Genomic DNA, 20,142 nt, shown 5'->3' with positions numbered 1-20,142 from the left:
TAACCCTGAGGAGGTCCCGCCTGATCTGAGAGATACAAACTCTTTTCTTAAATATTGTTACATGTATGGGGTGCATAGGTTCAAGGTCATGACCAGCTGCACGTCTGTATGTGACTGACGTTAAACCATAACTTCAAGCAGTCAGTTTGGTTATAACAGGTGTTTTGTAAGGATGTGCGATACACACGAGCTCTGCTGTATTTTTTTGACTGTGACCTCTGCAAGGTTAAATGGCTGTCAGTCCCCTTACATTTAGGTGGTTTCCATTTCTGCTACCAGAAATAACATGTCAGCTGTGATCTTGGTGTGTGAATATTTCTCATCTTTATATTTTGTTAGAATAAATACTCAAGATGTGGAATCACCAAGGTCAAAGGGATGGAATTTTTCTACAGCTTTTGTCACAACTGACAAATACCGCACCAGGGAAGTTATGAGAGGGCCCATTCCATCCTGCCGAGTAGGTCATTTTTAAAGAAATTCCTTTTTGTCATTGTGAGAGTGAAAAGTATCTGAATAACAAAAGTGATAGTTAAATCAGACTGAGATTACTAAAGCTCATGGCAATAAAAGGTGGTCAACACCACCTTCCGCTGTGGTGGCTCAGTGACTGTGTTAGTTACGCATCATGCAAAGCTGTTTGGAGCCTGAAGTGCATGTTCCCGTTGGCAGAGGCTCCACCTGCTGACCCCACCTTGGCTCTGTCCGTCCATGCTAAGGGCGTGTGCCAGCTTTGTGGCCTGCTGCCACAGCCCACAGCCAAGCTGTCAAGATGGCGGGCGAGGTGCCGCACAGAGCTTCCCCCACCAGGTCCATGGCTCCTGTCGTGCAAGATCTCAGCAGGGCCAGATGATGCCACCCAAGACTGATGGTTGGCTGCACGTACCTGAAGCTTACGAAGCTGCTTGATTACTTCATCCCTGGCTTTGTTTGCAGCCTCAATTTGAGCTTCTAGGTCCTTCAAGTCTATTTCCATTTTCTTCTTGGAAGCAACAGCAAGTGCCCGCTGTTTCCGCTCGTCCTCCAGCTCTGCCTCGAGCTCCCGCACCTAACGGACAGAGCCGGGTTATGTCTGGTTAGACCCAGGGATCCCCTCGTAGAGAACGGGCAGCCCGCTGTCACACAAGGGCTCTCGTAGCTCTGCACGGGCGCTCTCTGCTCCCAAGCAGTTATTATTAACAGAAGCCCACAGTAGTTGAATATTGTTCAGAGATCGTTTAAAAACACCACCAGGTACACACCATTTCCACTGACTACTACAAGGGTAACTAAGAAGGCAGAGTCCTGATTTTAAGCTCATATTCTGGTGACCAACAAAACTGACAGACACAGGGCAATCTGTTGGGGAAGCTCCCTCCAGGGACACTCAAGCAGCCTGGAGAGGCCCAGGGGACGAGGTGCTGAGGTCTGGGCCCAGTACCACATGGGTGAGCCAGCTGGACGAGGACCCCAGCCCCGCTGAGCCAGTTCAGGGTTCCTGACCCACAGAAGCTGTGACTAAGCAGGTGGTGTTTTAAGTCCCTAAACTTGAGGTCATTCATTATCTAGCACTGAATGACCAATATAATAAACATCAGTGGAATGAAAATTTAAAAATAAATAACCTAAGATTGATACCATGAACTCTAAGGAGTGTCACAATATCCACAAAAATATTTTAAAGTAAACTTTTAGAAGTTTAGCATACATTTAGAAAAGAATGCAAATCATAAGTGCCTAGCAACTTTTTAAGATAAAACAATTTGAATATCTGTTTTTTTTCTCCTCTAAAGAGTAGTTTAATGAAGACATGGACCTGAACTTAGGACGTGTGCTCAGTCACCTGCCGGGCGTTTTGATTCTTTCCCTCCCCACACTTTCAGAACTCACAGAACTTGAACCTGACTACACAGCCCCCAGAGACTTCACCGAGGGCTTTTTAACAGATGGCTATCCTGTCTTGGGAGCAGCAATGCTATTGACTGAGAAATAGGAAATCAAACCGACTATATTAAATTGTAAAGAATAAAATTATCAAGTGACCAAATACATTAACTTTACTTGGGTTCATGTTTCTAACGTGAATGAACAGGCTATTGACCCCAAATGGAGCTTTGAGAGTGAACAGGCTCTCGCTCTGGAGGCCACACTTCCTTCAACCCACCTGTTTAATCAGCAGCCGCTTTTTTTCTTCATTCTGCTCATCTCTGGTTTGCAAATCCCTCTCAAACTGGGCCTTCATGGCCTGCATGTTGACCTCCAGGCGAAGCTTAGCATCTTCTGTTGCCTGAAGTTCATCTTCCAGCTCTTCTAGCTGGGTCCTCATTTCTTCTACCTGCTGCTCTAGGGCCCGTTTGGATTTTTCAAGTTCATGAACCTAAACCACAGAAAGCACCGGGAGAGAGGGGACCCTCAGCTGCACCCAGCAAGGACACAGTCTCCTTTTGCACAGGCCCTGCACAGCGCGCTGGGTGCGCTCGGCACAGGGCCAGCTTCCCGACACCCCACTCCCACGCTTCCCTTTCCCTCTATGGCTGCGCCAGTGCTCTTTGCAGCGCCTCGTCATTCACATGGGCTCTGCAATCAACCAGTTCTGGTGGCCTGGACGCTGAGTGATCTGTCAACGTCGAAGAACAGTGAAAAAAAGAGTGAGGCGTCAGAGAGACTGCCCGCTGGCTGGTGCGCGCCTGCCGTCTGCAACAGGCACTGCAGTGTGTCCTTTCTGCTGTGGAAAAGATCATTTGTACTGAAAATGCCCAAGTGGAAGCTTAAATATTAGGGTGTGTTAGGCCTGGGAAACGGTATAGACAGGTAAAAGAGGCCTGACCTTTCTCTGGACCAAGATCCTCACTGCAAACATTCGACTAGTTAGTTCTCTGGGCCAAATGCTCCCACCTCATGTCCCCTCTGATTCCCAAGATGACCTTCAGACAGGTGTGTGCAGGTGCGGCCGTGTATCCCCTTGAGGTTCATGGCCACGTCAGTTCCCACAGGCAGGTAGGGGAAGACTTAAGACACAAGTGTGGGGGGCGGGGGGGCTCTGACTCTTAGCAGTGTCTGACACTTCATAGGCATGAAAGAAATGTTTGTGGAATAAACATATGACTGTGTTATTCTAGAGAAAACTAACATGGAACAAGAAAAAGGAATCAACTGTGGAGTTCTCGCTCTACACTTTACTATGTGATCACAGCCATTTCTGCCCAAGGGGGCTGTTTCTTATCCACAGGGCTGGTCCCCCGGGCAAGAGGATGTAGGAAAGACCCAGTAGAAAGGACAGTTTTCCCTCCCTTATGATGTGGCTGCAGAGCCCAGGTCCCATGAAAATGAGACTGTACCTTCTTCATAGAAGACCCTGTGCTTTTCAAAGCACACCTGCAGGAGCTTCAGGAAATCAGGCGAGTATAACGCCCATTTGACAGATGAGAAACTCAGGCTTAGAGAAGTTAAGTGGCTTCTCCTGGTCAGGATGGAAGCTGGTGGGAAAGCCAAGTCTGGACCTGTTTTTGATTCCTAGGCCTGGGCTTGCTTCACTATCCTCAACACATTATATACGAGTGGAGGGGTGCAGGGTAAATAAAAACCATCGCAGCTCTTGTGGCATACGTATGCAGTGGAAGGACAAACAGTATCACAGGAATTTCCAGACTGTGTAAGTCCCCAAAGCATCTGGAATCTTCAGAGAAAACAATGGGGTCTCACTGGGGAGTCCGAGGTCAGAGGGAGTGGCAGTCCCCGCGTCACTCCTCTCCGTGCTGGGGACAGATCCCACTCCCTCTGGCTGAGGGACCTTTCAGTGCTTGTGTTTGGTAACAACCTGCTGACTCAGGAACGAGGAACTCCTCCATCTACAGCCCCTGCCAGAATGCACGTTAGGGCCGGGAGGCCCATGAAAGCGAGAGAAACAAATCTTCCCCGCCTGCAGGTGCTGCTACCAGAGCCCCGCGCTGAGAACAGATGCAGAAACCCTGCCCGTTTACTCCAGAAGACTTTAACCCCACGTTCACACACAGGCCAAATGCTCCCAGACGATGCTGCTGTCGGGCTAGGCGTCCCCAGGTCCATCTGGTGCTGAAGGCGCTGCCTGCCCCCCTGAAGGGATCGCCCCCAGGACACTCACGTTCTTCCCCACGTCGTCCTTGGAGCTCATCAGGTCCTCCATGTCCGTGCGCAGCTGCTTGTTCTGCCTCTCGAACTCCTCCTTGGCCTCCAGCGCCTCCTCGAGGGCCCGGGCCAGCGACAGGGCTTTGGTCTCCTTCTCTCTGGCCTCTGCTTCAGCGCGGTCTCGCTCTTCCGCGTAGCGAGCAGAGACATTCTTCTCTTCTGCTAACAGCTACACAAAACAGCATGGGGAAACATTAAAAACAATTTTAAAAGTAACATAAACTCTTCTTATTCATTATATGTCTGACTCACTGCTAAGAATACTGCTAGAAGATTATGGGTGTTCTCTTATTTCCTTTTGCTTTTCCACGTATTCCCCCAATTTTGCTGTAAATGTGTATTGCTTTTAAATATGGAAACATTTTAAACTAAAATAAAACTGAGAGCTTTGCCAGGAGGAAATGACGAAAGGCACTGGTCCTGGAGCCTGGGGGCAGAAATGTAGCGAAAGACCCCACCTGATCAAACTTCTTCTGCTTCTTCTCCAGGTTGGAGACGATCTGGCGCTGGTGGTCCAGGTCCACCATCAGGTCATCCAGCTCCTGCTGCAGGCGGTTCTTGGTCTTCTCCAGCTTGTCGTAGGCCAAAGCCTTTTCCTCCAGGCGCTGGCTCAACGCCTCCATGTCTTTAAGCAGCTTCTTTTTGGCCTCCTCCAAACTTTCAATTGTTCCCAAGTCATCATCTACTTTCTTCTTTGTATCAGTCAACTAGGTTTTACGTAAAGAAGAAAAGATCAATATTGAAGAACCCAACTGGTTTTTGCATTGGAGAAGAAAAAAATTATTTTCAACATTCTGTGAGAAGAAATAACATAAATCAACACTATGTGATTTTGAGAAAATTAATCTTAGACTGCAACTTAATTTCTTATCAATTAATCTATAAAATGATGATTGAATTAAAGCCTTACATAGCTGACCCAGTCCTGCGTCTTTGTTTTAAATGCCTCCAACATTAGAACCAGCAAAGTATCAGCGCTTGGCTGGGTCACATAAAAAACACTTAATGGGCTTTATTTAGTGCAGCCTAATTAACTGTCCCAAATCGAGTTGAAGCAATCCAGTACAGCAAGGACACGAGGTGCTACGTACACACTTCTGGGCCACCACGGCCCCTGAGGGGACACACCTGGGACTGCAGTGCCAGCACTTGCTTTTCCAGGTTCTTCCTGGCCTCCTCCTCCTCCTCCTGCTGCTCCTGAAGGCTGTTCTTCTCCTCCTCCAGCTGCCGGATCCGACTGCTCAGGTTCAGCTTTTGGCGTGTTTCCTCCTGAAGAAGCTCCTGTTTATTTTGATAAGAGATCAATACTTAAGTTACGTTAACTGCCAAAACAAAACACCTCTATGAAAAAAACAAAACAAAACCGTGTCCCCTGGCTGGCGTAGCTCAGTGGATTGAGCGCGGGCTATGAAACAAAGCATTGCAGGTTCGATTGCCAGTCAGGGCACATGTCTGGGTTGCAGGCCATGGCCCCCAGCAACCACACATTGATGTTTCTTTCTCTCTTTCTCCCTCCCTTCCCTCTCTAAAAATAAATAAATAAATAAATAAATAAAATCTTAAAACAAAAAAACAAAAACAAAAAAAAAACTGTGTCGTAAAGAACAGAGAGCCTCAGTGTATGAGAACTATTCAGTGATATTAATAAATGATTTTAAAATGCACATGATAATACTATAAAAGCTCTTAACACAAACATGCTTTAAACCTGTTCAGGAGGAATGGCAGCGCTGTCCCACCACCCAGGGCCCCAGCCAGGAACCTGTGAGGGGGGCCCAGATGCCTCCCGGGCCTGCAGCTCCTCCCTTCTGGAATCCCGTCCGGCCCGGCCCCTGCCCCTGTTCAGGCACGTGGCATTTCCCACCAGGGTTACGTCCCGTACTGGGCAAACTCTCGTTTGTTTCTCCTTTACACTTTCTGCCAGAGGAATTTTTCTAAACTATAAATGCAAACATGTCTTTCCCATTATGTTCAGACTTAAATTTTTCAAAGGCACACATCTGGAGTGCTCTGTGATCTGGCCCTGTCTCCTTTAATCTCACTCACCAGAATGTGTCCGTCACAGCGTAAGACCCAGCTACAACGGACTTGTTCTCAGTTACCTGTGTACTGCGGTTTCTGTTGGAGATTTTTTAACCCATATCCCCAGCACTGAGCCCTGAATTTGACAAATATGCACCCATTTTAAGTTTGCAAATTTAACAAAAATAAGATGTAAAACTCCAAGAAAGTTGCTACATTATTTTCCTATTATAATAGTCATCAACCTAACTTCCATCCTACTTAAAAACAGCCCTAACAAATAATTTGACACAGGCTTAAAAAGGTCATGATAAGTGAGCTTCAACCCACTCTTTTACAAAACGGGCTGTTTCTCCTAGGTGTGTGTAATGAAGCTTCAACCACAACAATCTTACTGAAAACGGCCAGCAACCTGCCTGACGTGGCTCAGCTCGCTGGGCATCGTTCCGCAAAGTGAAATGTCGCTGGTTTGATTTCTGGTCAGGGCACCTGCCTGGCATGTGGGCCAGGTCCCCAGTAAGGGTTTGCATGAGAGACAACTGATTACTGTATCTCTCACATCAATACTTCTCTCCTCCTCTTTCTCCCTCCCTTCCCCTCTAAAAATAAATATATAAAATCTTAAAATAAAAAAAAAAAAGGCAGCAATACTCCTGTGCAATAGCATTGCTGCGGGCAAATGACAGGACTGCTGTTGGTGCCAGCAGGAGCCACTTCCCGGGCCCACCTGCCTATGAGACACGGAACCAAGGGCTTCAGACATTTCCTGGGTATCAAGCTGGTTACAGTGCAAGATGGCTCCAAATAAGTGCACACCACAAAAACCAGAAGGAAGGCGGTAAAAAGGCAGTTCTGGGCTAGTATGTCTCACCAGTATATCAACTATAGAAATGGTCGAGTTACTATCAAAGGCCCCTCACCCCCCTGGAATACCTGTGTATCCTGTAGTTGAGACTCAAGACCAGCTGCATCCTTAAGCAAATTTAATGCCCTTCTTCTCTGCTTCTTCCAGAAGAGTTGAGGACATTATCCAATTCTTCTGCAAGCAAGAGTAAAAGATTAAATTCAATGAACAGTGAGCAGATAAAAGCATCCAGAATCAGTACTCTTAAAATGAACATAAAAAGGGCAGTATTAGGGGGAGGACAGGGTGAACTTGAAACTGCCAAACTTGACCGAGGAAGACTTTCATCACCAAGAGTCGGTCGCCTCCCAACAGTGCCCAAGCAAGCAGGCACTGCACCAGCCGCCGCCACAGACAGCGGAACAGCTCTGCCTGCGAAAGGACGGGGAGTTTAAAACTGTGGAGCCCACAGGTGGTGGGAGGCGGGGGGGGGGGGTGGGTCTCTAACCAGTTTATAACTGTTTTTTATCAGCATACTGAAGCCTCTTCAGCTGCTATCCGTGGAAAGAAGCGCTAAGATAAGCACTGTGTGTGCTATTCTGACCCCCTTTTTACACTAAGATGCAGTAACCACAGGCTTTGCAGGGTGGGGACAAAGGCAAATATACTTCATATTCTTATAGAACCTGAAAATTTTTATATAGAAATTCAAATTTAAATTCTGGCATTCACAGTCCAAGTTCTTTTTAACTTAAAAAAAAATCTGCTATTACCTCAGGGAATACAGTCAATAAGATTGTGGTAACTTTGCATGGCTAGTGTGGTGATCACATCACCAGGAATATTAAGTGTAGAATCACTAATGTAGAATCTAGTATATAATATTGTATGCCAACTATACTTTAATAAGTTTTTAAAAATCTGGTGTTATATATTTATCATGAATATTTAGCTATTTCTCATGGCCAAATTTTATGAATAATGTGGTAAAAGTTTTTTTCTTTTTCCTCAATTAGTGATAACTCTAAAATACTGCTCCCACATCCCTTTAAAATCCCTGAGGTATAAGACCTTGGGGGTCTTGAGTTTTTGAGGGGACAGTAGGTATAAGAAAGAAGTAGAGGGACTCAGAAGGGACAGCAGAGTCCCCTTTGCTCTAGTCTGCCTCCAGTCCTATTAGCAAGGAAGGGCACACAGAGGACACATCTAAGGTGTCAGTCAGGCTAACGGCCTTCCTCCTCCTCATTTTAGCAAAGGCCTTCAGGGGGCCCACACTCCAGCAGCCTTGGCAACAGAGTGGGGAGAAGGGCTCTGGCCTCCACGTGCCTCCTGCCGGCCACTCTAGCCCTGTGACCTGCGAGGGGTCGCCAGAGGGGGCGAGCTGGCTTAGCTTCCTTGAGCCTCACACTCCTCATCTCCCAGGCTCCTCAGGGGGCGAGGTGAGGACTGGGGGCAGAACCACCACCAGGAGCCGAACTCTCCGGGGTTTGTGAGACCTGTGCTGTGCACCCGCAGACACAGTCTCACTACAGAAAAGAGTGGACAGAGGAGGGTTGGGAGTCCACCTCAGAAAGGCTTGCTTACAATGCTGGCCCTTGGCTGGCTCAGGGAACTGATGTTGAAGGGCTCCTTCCATTCCCTACACAGTAAAGACAGTGTGCTGGCCCGAAACCAAGTGTACGAGTGTGGCCAAATCCTGGGTCTGTCCAGGGAATCTCTGAGCCTGGAGTGGCCTGGGTCCCCGACAGAATGCCTCTGTGGGGACACTGCGGTTATGCCTAACATCCGCTTTTCCTCCTGGAGGCTGGAGTGTTGGTCTTTAAGGCAGAGGGCCGTCTGGGACGGCCCAGTCAAACCCGGGTACAACGCGCCACTGGCACCGCCCTCTGCAGGGGTGGTGGGGAGGGCCTGACCCCACTTGCCTGTGCCGGGAGCGGGTGCTGGTAGCTGTGCGGTACCTTTGCCCTTCACCGATGTTCCTTGTGGCCTTTCTCTGTGATCAGTCGTGCTGTGAGGAGGACCACATGCTGAGTCTGGGCTCCCATACAACACAGTTCGGGTCATTTTTTTTCAGGGCAGCAAACACATAATGTCCATCTCTCCTCACCAATAAATACTCATCTATCACGAGGATATTGTTTTTCTGTTTGTATAGAAGTTTGCATATAACTTAAAACATTAAAAGCACTTCCAATTATATTCTTTTATACACACTTCAATGAGCATTCTTTACAGTTGAATCGTGTGTACACCCTTAATTATTGCCCTAGGATGAATAACTAGACAAGAATTTATTGGGTCCCAAGGGTATTCATATTTTTAAGGCTTGGGACACCAAAACTGCCCAACTGTCCTTTAGAAAGGTTGTATTACCTTGTACTTCATCCATAGTGCATTAAAAAAATCCAGTTTTTCACAAAACTTCCACCAATACTAGGTATGATTTTTTTCGCCCAGTGTTCTTGTTCTCTTATTGACTAGGACTGATGGAGAAGTGAAGTTGTGCTTAAACCATTCAAAAAACTGTATCTATAATTCAATGTGGAATTTACTAGATTTAAGGCCAATCATGCTCTCTGTTCTTAAATACCACTAACCGTAGAAATATGTGTAGAGATGCACACCAGGACCCAGTACTGGGCATGCTCACTGGGCACGGCCGTGTCGGGCAGCTCTCCTCTGGCCACAGAGGGCTGAGATGGGGGTTCCGTGCATATGCTCTGTGGGGTATGTCCAGAGTAAAGGTTCTCTAGGCTCACCTGTAACTTATTTGCTTTCTCAGCCAGTTCCACCCGGAGCCTGTCTCCTTCTGAGACCTTGGCGTGGAGCTCCTGGACCTGGGCATCCAGTTTCTTCCTCTTGTGCTCAGACTCGGCCTTGACCTGCTGCAGCACCTTCACCTCACACGCCAGCTCCTTGTTGTCTGTCTCCAGGCCCTGCTTGTTCTTCTCCAGATTTGCTTTGAACTGGGAGGGAGAAGGGAAAAATAGAATTTGTGTAACACTCCATAAGAAGCATAATGTTTTTGTTCCCTCCAATGTGCCTGACACACAGTGAGTCTGCAACCAACATCTGTGGGATGAACGAATGAATGAATGAACAGATCTGTTGTACTCTGTGCGTGAAGATTTCTATGAAAGAACACCTGTGTACACACTACTTAGAGTAGGAGATACAGATATTTCGGGGCTCACTACACTTTTATCTCGTCAGTGCAGGCTGGGGTGACAAACGGGACACATGTCGTCCAAAGAGTAACCATTCATGTCATCCCGTCTGAGATGAGTTTCGCTGGTATAAGGTGGTATGTGACACGAGTGAGCAGTGCATGTGGGCGGAGGGGATCGCAGTAGGCTGGGTGCCTGTGGGGGCCACCTCGGGGATGACATGGGACATGGGATGGGTGTTACATGGGGCTCTGTGGCCACACTGCCTGGCTTCAGCCTGCCTTTCCACTTACTGCTGTGGGATCCGGCTTAATTCCCTAACACCACTGGGCCCTGGTTTCCTCATCTTTGAATGGCAGGGACTAACCTACGGGGTTGTAATAAAGATCAAGGCACTGCCTGTGACTGCCATGCACTGTGCTTAGCAGTGACCGACACATACGAGTGTAAACGTTCAGCAACTGTTACTGCTGTCACTGTGTAAGTGAACAGGTGGCATGTGGCCAGGCAGAGAAGAGGAAGATGGGGAGTGAGAGCAAGAGCTGATGGCACGAGGAAGGAGATGGCAGGGGGGCACCGGGGGCAGCGCTGGCCTGCCCAGGAGGAGGGTGTGGGTTTGAGGGCGGATGGAATTAAGTTTCATCCGAGTGGAAAGCCCATGTCTGAGATACAGAAGAGCAAATAACAAGGTGAGTGGCGACAATGTGTGTGGAGCCTGGGACCAGAGGCAGGGAGGGGCAAGAAGGGAGAGACGGGTCTAAGGAATACTCGAAACACTGGCAGGGCCTGGCGACTTGCTGGCAGCAGACGAGTGAGTCTTCAAACTGTTTGAGGCTTTGGAGCTAAGACATCAGGAGAAGGATGATACTAGTGACAGGAGGCACTGGGAGGAATATGGGATCTGAGATGGTGGCTGGATCCACCGGCTCTTTAAAAAGCAGCAGTGTGCTTGTAGAAAGGCGCCACCGATGAGGTATTGCTCCGTTGGCCCCCAGCTGCTGTGCAGGGTTGGGAACGGGCCCGGGCTGGACAGCGGCCCCTACCTACCCTTTTGGCCTGCTCCAGCTGCTCCGAGAGCTCCTCCAGGGCCGTGGCATGTCTCTGTCTCATGTCCTGGATCTGAGCTTCATGGTTCTTAGTTTCTTCCTCAAGAGCCTTCTTTAGCTCTGCCACTTCTTGTTCACGTTTTGTACTAGAGAAACATATTTTTACAGAAAGGAACTCAGAATGAATTGACTGATTAAATTAAAATACACTGTTTTTAAGTGCTGCTTTTTAAAATCAATTACATCAATTCCTTTGACAAGCATCCGACGCGCTGCTCTCCAGTGGGCTGGGGCGCCGTTACTGCGGCACCGGGCACCCTTCCAGAGCCAGCATGGCTCCCACGCCACATCTGCCTCACAGTCGAGAGGCGGTGGAGCCTCCTATGGGCTTCATACTGCTCTGGACAAGCTGGTCACATTCCAGGCCAGGAGCTGGCCAACACAGATGCCAAACTGCCTGCTACAGCACCAGCAGACACTTCCATAAAACTGCACAAGGGTGAGTCCCGAAGAGGCGTTCAGGACAAAAGGGGGGTTAGAGGCCAAACCAGCCAGGACCCTGCACCCTGACAAAAAGCAGGCACCTTTCTTAGCATTTGTGGGGAACAGCTGCAGTTAACTAACACCCCCCACTCACAACTCTACCAGGAAATGGCTTACAGCTGGGAGGAGGGGCAGGGAAAATCAGAAGGCAGGTCGAAAGGTCACATGCCTGGTTCAGAAAGGGTCTCTAGAATGTGATTGAGAACACAGCAGGTACAAGACCATACACTTTGAATGTCCTGAGATAAACTGAGGTTTTATCTATGTGCTTTTAGGGTATGAAGATCACATTAGTATTTTATTTGGATTTCCAATGCTTTTGTAATTTATTATATATAGGGTAACTTGAAAAACTAGTTACCAGCATTTCACTAACTGGAAGAAACTTCACCCCCACCAGAAGTCACCCTTTAAATTTGCCGATCTGAATGCCATCTTTAAGCACATAGCTTGATAAAGTCGGAAACCATTCAGATAAATATCACTCCTGCTAAGAACTATATCAACATCAAGAATTTAAACAACTACAACTTTACCATAATCCCGAAGCACAACTCTGGCAAACTTGCTCTACCCTGGAAAACACTTGAACTCCATTCTATAAACCAGTGCCCAGCTGGGACAGTGCGCATACACTCCCTGCCCTCTCCCAGTGGAGGGGCGGCCCAGGGGGGGCCGAGAGGAGCTGCTCGGAGAGGAGGGGGCCTGAGCGGCTGCTCGCTCCTGGGCACATGTAGCCAGACAAAAGGAATTGGTCACAAGTCTTTGGGCCCAGCCTGGCTCAGCCACAGCTCACTGGAGGTGAAAGATATGTACTGGTCTGGCCCTGTCCTTCCAATATTTATCCTAAGTCCTAAAGAGAGCTCATATGCCTCCCACTGAAGAGTGAGTCCAATGGGGAGTGTCTGATTTGCTGAGACTGTTACTTTTACACTAATCACGTGACTCAGGAAAGAACCGGTGGAGGGTAGGGCATGGCCCGAGGCCTGGGCATGAGCGAAGTGCACACGACCTGCCACCTCTGGGCTGCAGGCACTTGTGACCCTTCACAGGGTTCAATCAGTGAGCGTCTATTTGAGTCTACCCACGGTTAAATGGAAGAAATGATCAGAACTTTTTTTTCTATTGTGCTCAAAAGGCCACCTGAGAATAAATATTTCAACAAAGTGTAGTTCAGTGGTTTCCAATTTTTGAAAAAGCAGACATTTTAGAGAGGCCAGGACTTATGACTGGAAGCAGTTGCTCTGCTGACAAGGGGCGGGAAGCCTCTCACCCTGCCCACTCGGATGGGCTCAGGCTGGACGGGCTCTCTAGGGACACACCTTCCGTATTGCTACCACTGTCTTGTGCATCCACAGGCGAGTCCTTGACACTCCCACCACCTCCGTCTCCTCACCCCTGACTACTCCCGACACCCACAACCTGGCCAGTCTCACTGCCCCGGGCAGCCTTCTCTGCAGGCCCGGTGATGCTGGTCTCCCAGGCCCCAGATGAGCACAGCCCTTCCTCCCAGGGAAGGGCACCACAGGCTCCCACCACAACGTGCTTCCTCCCTGTTGCTCCTGTCACGTCCTGCCTCTCTGACCACACCTGCCTTCATCAGTGATCCCTCTGTCCTTGTCTCAACCATAGCCACCTTCTCAGAGTGACGGACTACCCTTCCCATAACTTGTACCCTGCGATAGCTGGCAGGTGTAAGTGTCCCTGTGTGTGCGCACATGTGCATGCAAGTGGCCAGCCCATCTACCAGCCTAGGCAACCAGGGCAGGGCTCACGCACCCGGCAGCTTGAGTCTGGAGGAGGGAGGAGGAGGTCTGGGGGAGACTGAGACAGCAGCCCCGGAGATCACGCTTGGTGGCTTCTAGGAGAATCCTGTCTCCTCGCCAGCAAGAGTCATAGGTTGGCCTCTCTACCTGCTCCGCTCACCACTTGTTGCTGTAGCTCTCCTGTGACTTTCTGTAGGCTGACACGCTAAGGTCGTGTGAAACCTCTCTAGCTGTGCTCCCTCGCCTGTGCCTGCCACTTTCTTCTTGCCTCCATCTGGCTGTTGGCTCCTTTGTTACAGCATGTGCCTCTCTCCAGTGCATCATCACCTTTCTCCCCACCGCCGTGACTGTGTACCTCCCTTCTCGTCTGTCTGCTCACCATCGTTCACACCAACAGGTGTTGTCAGCACATGCCTGGCTACCTGTGTGTCCCCTCTTTGTCTGTCCCACCCACTCCTCTGGCCCCCTGTGTGTGTGGGTGTGCGCACCTCTGTCCTGCCTTCCCCTTAGACACCAATACCACTGATTGTGGCTTTGCTGTTCACGCTCACTCTTAGGCTGGTTTGTTTCTAACCATTGCTATTTCGCTACTGTTCTGCCTGCCATTATTTCCAGCACAGAGAGAGGATATTCAGAATGACAACAAAAGCACACCACGTCTTAGAGAAGGCTAGCCCGGCCGAAGCATTCTTGCCCGACCTTGGGGGAGAGCTCAGCAGGTGACATGCCGCCTTCCCCTCACTCACCGTAGTTCCTGTTGAGCTGCGGTGGTGTCCAGAGTGTCCTCTAGCTCTGTTTTCAGAGCTTCCAGTTCCTCACTCAAGTCCCTTTTCTGCTTTTCCGCCTTGTTACGTGAGGCCTTCTCAGATTCAAAGTCTTCCTGAAGTTCAGCAATTTGGGCTTGCAACTCACGCACGACTTTAAGTGCATTGTTCTTATGCAGTGTTTCATCGTCACCCCTGTCAAAATACACGGGCATGGGAAGTGCTCAGAGCTGGTGCACGGATGCCCCGTGTCGCAGGTGAGCCAATGCCCGAGCACCTCCCCACAAGGAGGCCCTGTGCCGTGGCCTGAGGCCAGTGCTGCTGCACAGGGCTGCCAGCTACACACAGGGTATGCAGGCAATGACTTGAAGGCTCAAGAGCTGGTACAGCAAAGCTAGAATCAGAATTGAGCTCAGCCCCCTTTCCAAAGGGCTAAATATATCCATTAAAAGATAGGACAATCTCACTTTAATAATTAGAAGATAAAAAAGAGACACGCCACCTTCGAATCCCATACCTTATACTTCATCTTTCCTACAACGCATCTTTCTGCAGCGTGTGGATTAATGCTGGTACATTTGCTCACTGGGGAGAGCTGGGATGTCTGTGATGAGGGAGGGGAAGCTGACACATACAACTGTGAGTGGTGGTGAACTTGAATTTTCAGTTCTAGCTCTCAAGTGAAAATGCAGAGATCTGGCCAAAGTACGACTAAGGGTGATATAGAGTACAGAAAAATTTCTGTCATGGGATTTTGATTGTAATACATGATAAACTGTAATTCCTATGACCATGTAGCCAAAGTCATTCTTTATAAAGAAATGAAAATTTTAGATATAAATGTATTTATATATGATTTCCATTTTAAAAGTGAATGATTTAGAACTGAATAGCAACTCAATGCTTTAAGTGTATGAGGTGGATATCATTTCTGAAAAGTGATTTTCTCTAAATTTTTAAAATATACTGAAATCTACCCTGGTTGGTGTGGCTCAGTGGATTGAGTGCCGGCCTGTGAACTAAAGGGTTGCCAGTTGGATTCCCAGTCAGGGCACAGGCCTGAGTTGTGGGCCAGGTCCCCAGTAGGGGGCGCGTGACAGGCAACCACACATTGATGTTTCTCTCCCGTTTTCTCCCTCTTCCCCTGTCTAAAAATAAAAAACACAAAAACAAACAAAACAAAACAAAACAAAAAACCCCCCAAAAACAAAAACACCATACTGAACGTAATCTGTAATGTACAGAAACCAAAACGATATGGAAAAATCATTTTTGCCACGGTGAATTTCCAAGGATTTCATGATATGATTAATGATTTTTAAGTGTAAATACGGAGGACAGGTTATGAGATCTCCTTGCTGCCCTGACTTAAATGATGTACTCCTGGGTTCTTCAGGGTCTCGTGTCTAACTCAACAGTAAGGACACTGTATGTCACTCTCCTGGGCTTTTGTCTGCACCTGGACACGAGACACTCTCCGGAAACATGCCCCACAGCAACGCGTCCGGTGCAAAGGCCGGTGCGGGGCAACAGACCTGGCCAGAGCGCCCTGCAGCTCCTCCTCCTTCTTGGCCAGCTGGATCTTGAGCTCGTCGATCTGCGCCTGGAGCTCAGCGATCTGATCCTGCAGGTCGGTTGTCTCACCGTCTAGTTTCCTTTTGGCCTTTTCCAGTTCCTGACGCGTTTTCTCCTCCTTCTTTAAGCGTTCTTTAAGGCAAGACACAAGATGTTCAACGTACTGAATCACACACCATATGAACAAACTCCAAATGTAAACCGATTAAAGTTGAAAATAAGCATTTTATTCAAAACATGTCACTGTGTGTTGATAACATTGTACCAATAACGCAAGTCTCTTAAAACCTGTTAAGATCAGACCGAAGGCAAGATAAATTGGTGGGAGGAGGGTATTTTAAGGGAGAAACTGGGTGGATTCTAAGGATGCCCTTTCACGGGAAGTGAGCCCACACTAGTAGAGAGAAGGGATCAGAAACCTTTACGTGACACGTCCATCACTATGCCCAGGGTTGGAGAGGCCAGAGCTGTGTGGGTAACGCCTGTCACCCCACTCCCCTTTCCCTGGGAATCCCTGGTTTGAGCCAAGAGACTGCAGTTTCCAAGCACTGAGGGAGAGAGGGCAGAGTGTGGGCAGTGAGTGTTATGCATTTCTCCCTGGCGCCCTCTAAAAGTCTGCAGGGATTCCTTAATTAACTCCAGTGATCCTTCTAATCAAACGTCTTCTAACAACAGAACCATGTACTTTGTGTTCTCCAGTGGGAACCAAGATGCTGAGAAGACAAGAGCGAGTGTCACAGGCTCCTCACACAGGAGCGAGAACAGGCACATCTGCCTTACGTGTGCTTCTCTAGCTCGAACACCGCCTATAGCTGCCAGTTGAAGGGAAGGTTTTCCGTGAGCTTTCCAATGTCCACCCCCTTTTCTCTTTCTTTTGAAAAAAGCAATAACAGCTTCTGCAAAAATCCTAGGATTTCCTGACCTCACTTTTGCTGCTGGCGTGGGACACTGTTACCCTCAGCAGTTGCTCCTATCCCTGCCAGTTTTTATGTCAGTAGGCAGTCCCCTTGTGAAGTGAAACCTAGATGCACTTTCTGGATTAAACCCACATAAGTCCAATGGCCTGTAAACCCAAACGCAACCTAGATTCCAAATATACCACTAAGGGCAACACATTTTACCACAGGACCTAATTCAAAAAGTAACTGTTTAGAGAACAAGTTATTGCTATTATATGTGGTGACTAGACCTATTTTAATAAATAAATCAATATGTGGCTCTTACTATTTCTAATCACGTACACTTTCTATTATTGCACATTCTGATTAATGTAAAATCCAAACAATCATATGTCCCAGCCCTAAATTTTTCTAGCCTCACACACTAACCTTCTAAATCCGAGATCATCACTTCTTGCTTATTCCTGATTTTGGCCAAGTTTTTTGACTTTTCTTCCTCTTCAGCCAGCTGAGAGGAACACTCAGCTATGCGATCTTCCATGAGTTTCTTTTCCTGAATAGACAAAAATTGCTTCAGAAAAAGCATTCACAGTAACAACTAGGGTTTGGTATAACTTAGAAAACAAGTAACATTGGCGCCATCTCCCCCAACAGATCACACACGCCAAAAAAGCAGGAAGACTCCCTCATCGCAGTGCTGGTGCCCCAAGCCCGGCCCAGCTGCCCGGCCTTCGGGTTCCCACAGCCAATGCTGAGTGGATACATGCGTGCACGGATGGGAGCAAGTCATCAGTGAATGACCCACACGTGCAAAATGTGCAAGTTAAAAGTCTAAAAAATTACAAGGATATTTAGTGGAGTTAAAAAATCAAGTTGTTACTGTGTCTTTGGAAATCTATCCAGGTAGAGACTTAGAAGGTTAATGAACTTGGAATCTTTTTTAGAACTTTTTGTGTGAAGCCACTTTCAATGAATGCATCAACATGAATATTCTCATATTCTAAAATTAACTTACTAATGGAAATATTCTCTTACTTTGATAAATTTGGAATTCTGGTCCTCGAGAAGCAGAATCTCCTCTTCCATCTTCTTGATCTTCGCCTCGGCCGTCACCTTTTCCAGCTGCAGCTTCTGCCGAGCCCCTTCCTCCTCATCCAGCTGCTCCTCCAGGTCCTTGTGAAGAACACACAGTCAGCCTCGCACTTTCTGTACAGAATCCTACCACACATTAATAGTCAAAGGAATACATGTTAAAACACCAACTGGTGATTTGCAGAATGGCAGGGATATTTTTCAAAATGCGAAATGAAGTTTTGTGAAACAGACATTTGTGTGAACTACAGGTTCAAGGTCAATCCTTCTAGAACCCAACATGAGAAAGTGTGGCAAGCTTCTAAAATAAGCACTGCTTTGAAGTCAGCAATTTTAGGAAATAGGCAGAGAGGTGATTCATAGAAAAAAGCGAAATATGTGTAATATTGAGGAACTATAAACAGGCTACATAAAAGTCTTGATAATTAAAAGTTGGCATGTTTATACAATGGGATAACAAAGTAATTAAAATTCCTATTTTGGAATAATCAGTGACATAGGGAAATATGAAAATACAGTAGAGCTATACCAAACACATACTTAATCTGTTTTCTATCACACCTGTTCGGCCCAAGAGGCAAAGAGAACAAGTGCATGACAACGGTTCACAGAATCAGTGAGAAAAGGCTGTCTCCGTTCGAGCGAGTCTCTCACAACATGAGCACCTCCCCAAACCGGGGACGAGTCCAGTGCTTACACCTACTTTTATTGTGACATGTTTCTCCATTTTATATGTTAACATTATTGTATATAATAACATACACTATTAAATAGGGTTGTATACACAAATCAATATATGGTCAATAAAAAAAACTTTCAAGGGTAACTTTGGCTAAATTAAATAATTTACTCATGGTTGATTCTGAAATGACACACTTGCAAAAGACAAACCCTTTGTTACGTAAACTTCAAACCCAGACTCTAAGCGCACAGAGCAGCACAGCGAGCCCCATGCAGACGCACCGGCCCTACTCCATAGGCACCATCGGCCATGGCCAGCCTCACCTCCGCTGTCTCCACCTCCTCCCCTCTGCCCTAGCACACATTGTGAAGCAAATCCCAAACATCATATTTCATCTGTAAAACCTCCAGGCGGCACCTCCAACCACTTAAACGTATATTTGTTTGTTTAAATCAAAATCCAAATGAGGTCTACACATTGTGATCAAACATCGTAAGCCAAAAAAAAAAAAAAAGAAAAGTAAAGGAGCAACAAGGGTGGGTGCTCCCAAGGCCCACGCAGCTCAGAGAACCTCTGAGACGTCACAGGAGAAAAAGAAACACACTTAATAATCAGTATCACCACACATATATATATATAGAATGTGTTTGAATGAGTTTATACTATACAGTCAGAAAGGGAGATAAATTAGATAGCAGTGCAAACAACTAGAAATATAAAAGAGTCGGTAAACAATGTGAAGATAAAAAGCCTTGAAAAACGAAGGAAAACAAAAACACACCCTGTTTCTACAAGGATGTATCGTTTCCTAAATAGAGCAGCGAAATGCCAGTATTTCATTGTAAACTGCTGAGACAGAGATTTTATATTAAAAACAGGTTGGGGAGGCTGGAGATGAAGTTGGGTGTCCGGCTTCTACACGAGTAAAATATATCACTGTGATGAACACGTGTTCTTGGACAAAGAGAAAAGAAAATCAAAACTGTTGATGGCGCCACCAGGGAAAACTCACTGTTGTTGGTGGATTTTATTCTGGATCTTCTATATGTTCCAATATAAAGTCATACATATAAATTTAAAAGCTATATACAAATATCTTAAATTAGATATTATTATGTATATTCTTTTGCAACTATATCAAGATATTATAAACACCTATGAAAACATCTTTATATTTATCACATATAGCATTACCATGGTTTAATAATTCCCCAATATTAGATAATAGAAGGCTTCCATTGATTTATTCCTAGAATAAAGTCTAGAATTAGAACTGTTGGATTGAAGGTTATGCACTTTTTACCGTTTTTGTGATGGTCTGTAAATTTATTATGGGATATCTGAAAGCTGTTAATGTTGAAGAATAGAAAAGTGTCCAGATGATTTACTGTATCAGGCATCTGCCAAAGAAACAATGTATCTTTTGTGGTTTCAACAAAGGCCTGAATTGCCTGTGTTCTGCAGTAAGTCATGGGGTAAGAAAAAATAAGGGAGAGACATAGAGGAAAGCAAGTTTGGAGCAATGGTGGCAGATGTAGGTGCCCTGACACTCAAGAGCATCCTGGAGAGGCCGAGGGACGGAGACCCTGGGCTGCGGGC

General features: G+C 47.0%; 1 protein-coding gene across 1 annotated transcript in view; it reads right to left on the bottom strand.

Annotated features, from left to right (window-relative positions):
* Nucleotides 1–20,142, bottom strand: part of MYH10 (myosin heavy chain 10) — a 146,299-nt gene that overhangs the window by 13,358 nt on the left and 112,799 nt on the right. Inside the window, 13 exon segments of the mRNA XM_036033012.1 lie at nucleotides 887–1,048; nucleotides 2,144–2,356; nucleotides 4,100–4,312; nucleotides 4,602–4,850; nucleotides 5,272–5,424; nucleotides 7,099–7,140; nucleotides 7,142–7,201; nucleotides 9,769–9,975; nucleotides 11,224–11,368; nucleotides 14,278–14,490; nucleotides 15,831–16,002; nucleotides 17,199–17,322; nucleotides 17,805–17,942. Of these exon segments, the coding sequence (XP_035888905.1) occupies nucleotides 887–1,048; nucleotides 2,144–2,356; nucleotides 4,100–4,312; nucleotides 4,602–4,850; nucleotides 5,272–5,424; nucleotides 7,099–7,140; nucleotides 7,142–7,201; nucleotides 9,769–9,975; nucleotides 11,224–11,368; nucleotides 14,278–14,490; nucleotides 15,831–16,002; nucleotides 17,199–17,322; nucleotides 17,805–17,942 (2,091 nt within the window).

This window comes from Phyllostomus discolor, chromosome 8 (genome assembly GCF_004126475.2).
Source record: "Phyllostomus discolor isolate MPI-MPIP mPhyDis1 chromosome 8, mPhyDis1.pri.v3, whole genome shotgun sequence".
NCBI classification, from domain to species: Eukaryota; Metazoa; Chordata; class Mammalia; order Chiroptera; family Phyllostomidae; genus Phyllostomus; species Phyllostomus discolor.
This window is presented reverse-complemented; position numbering and strand designations above follow the sequence as displayed.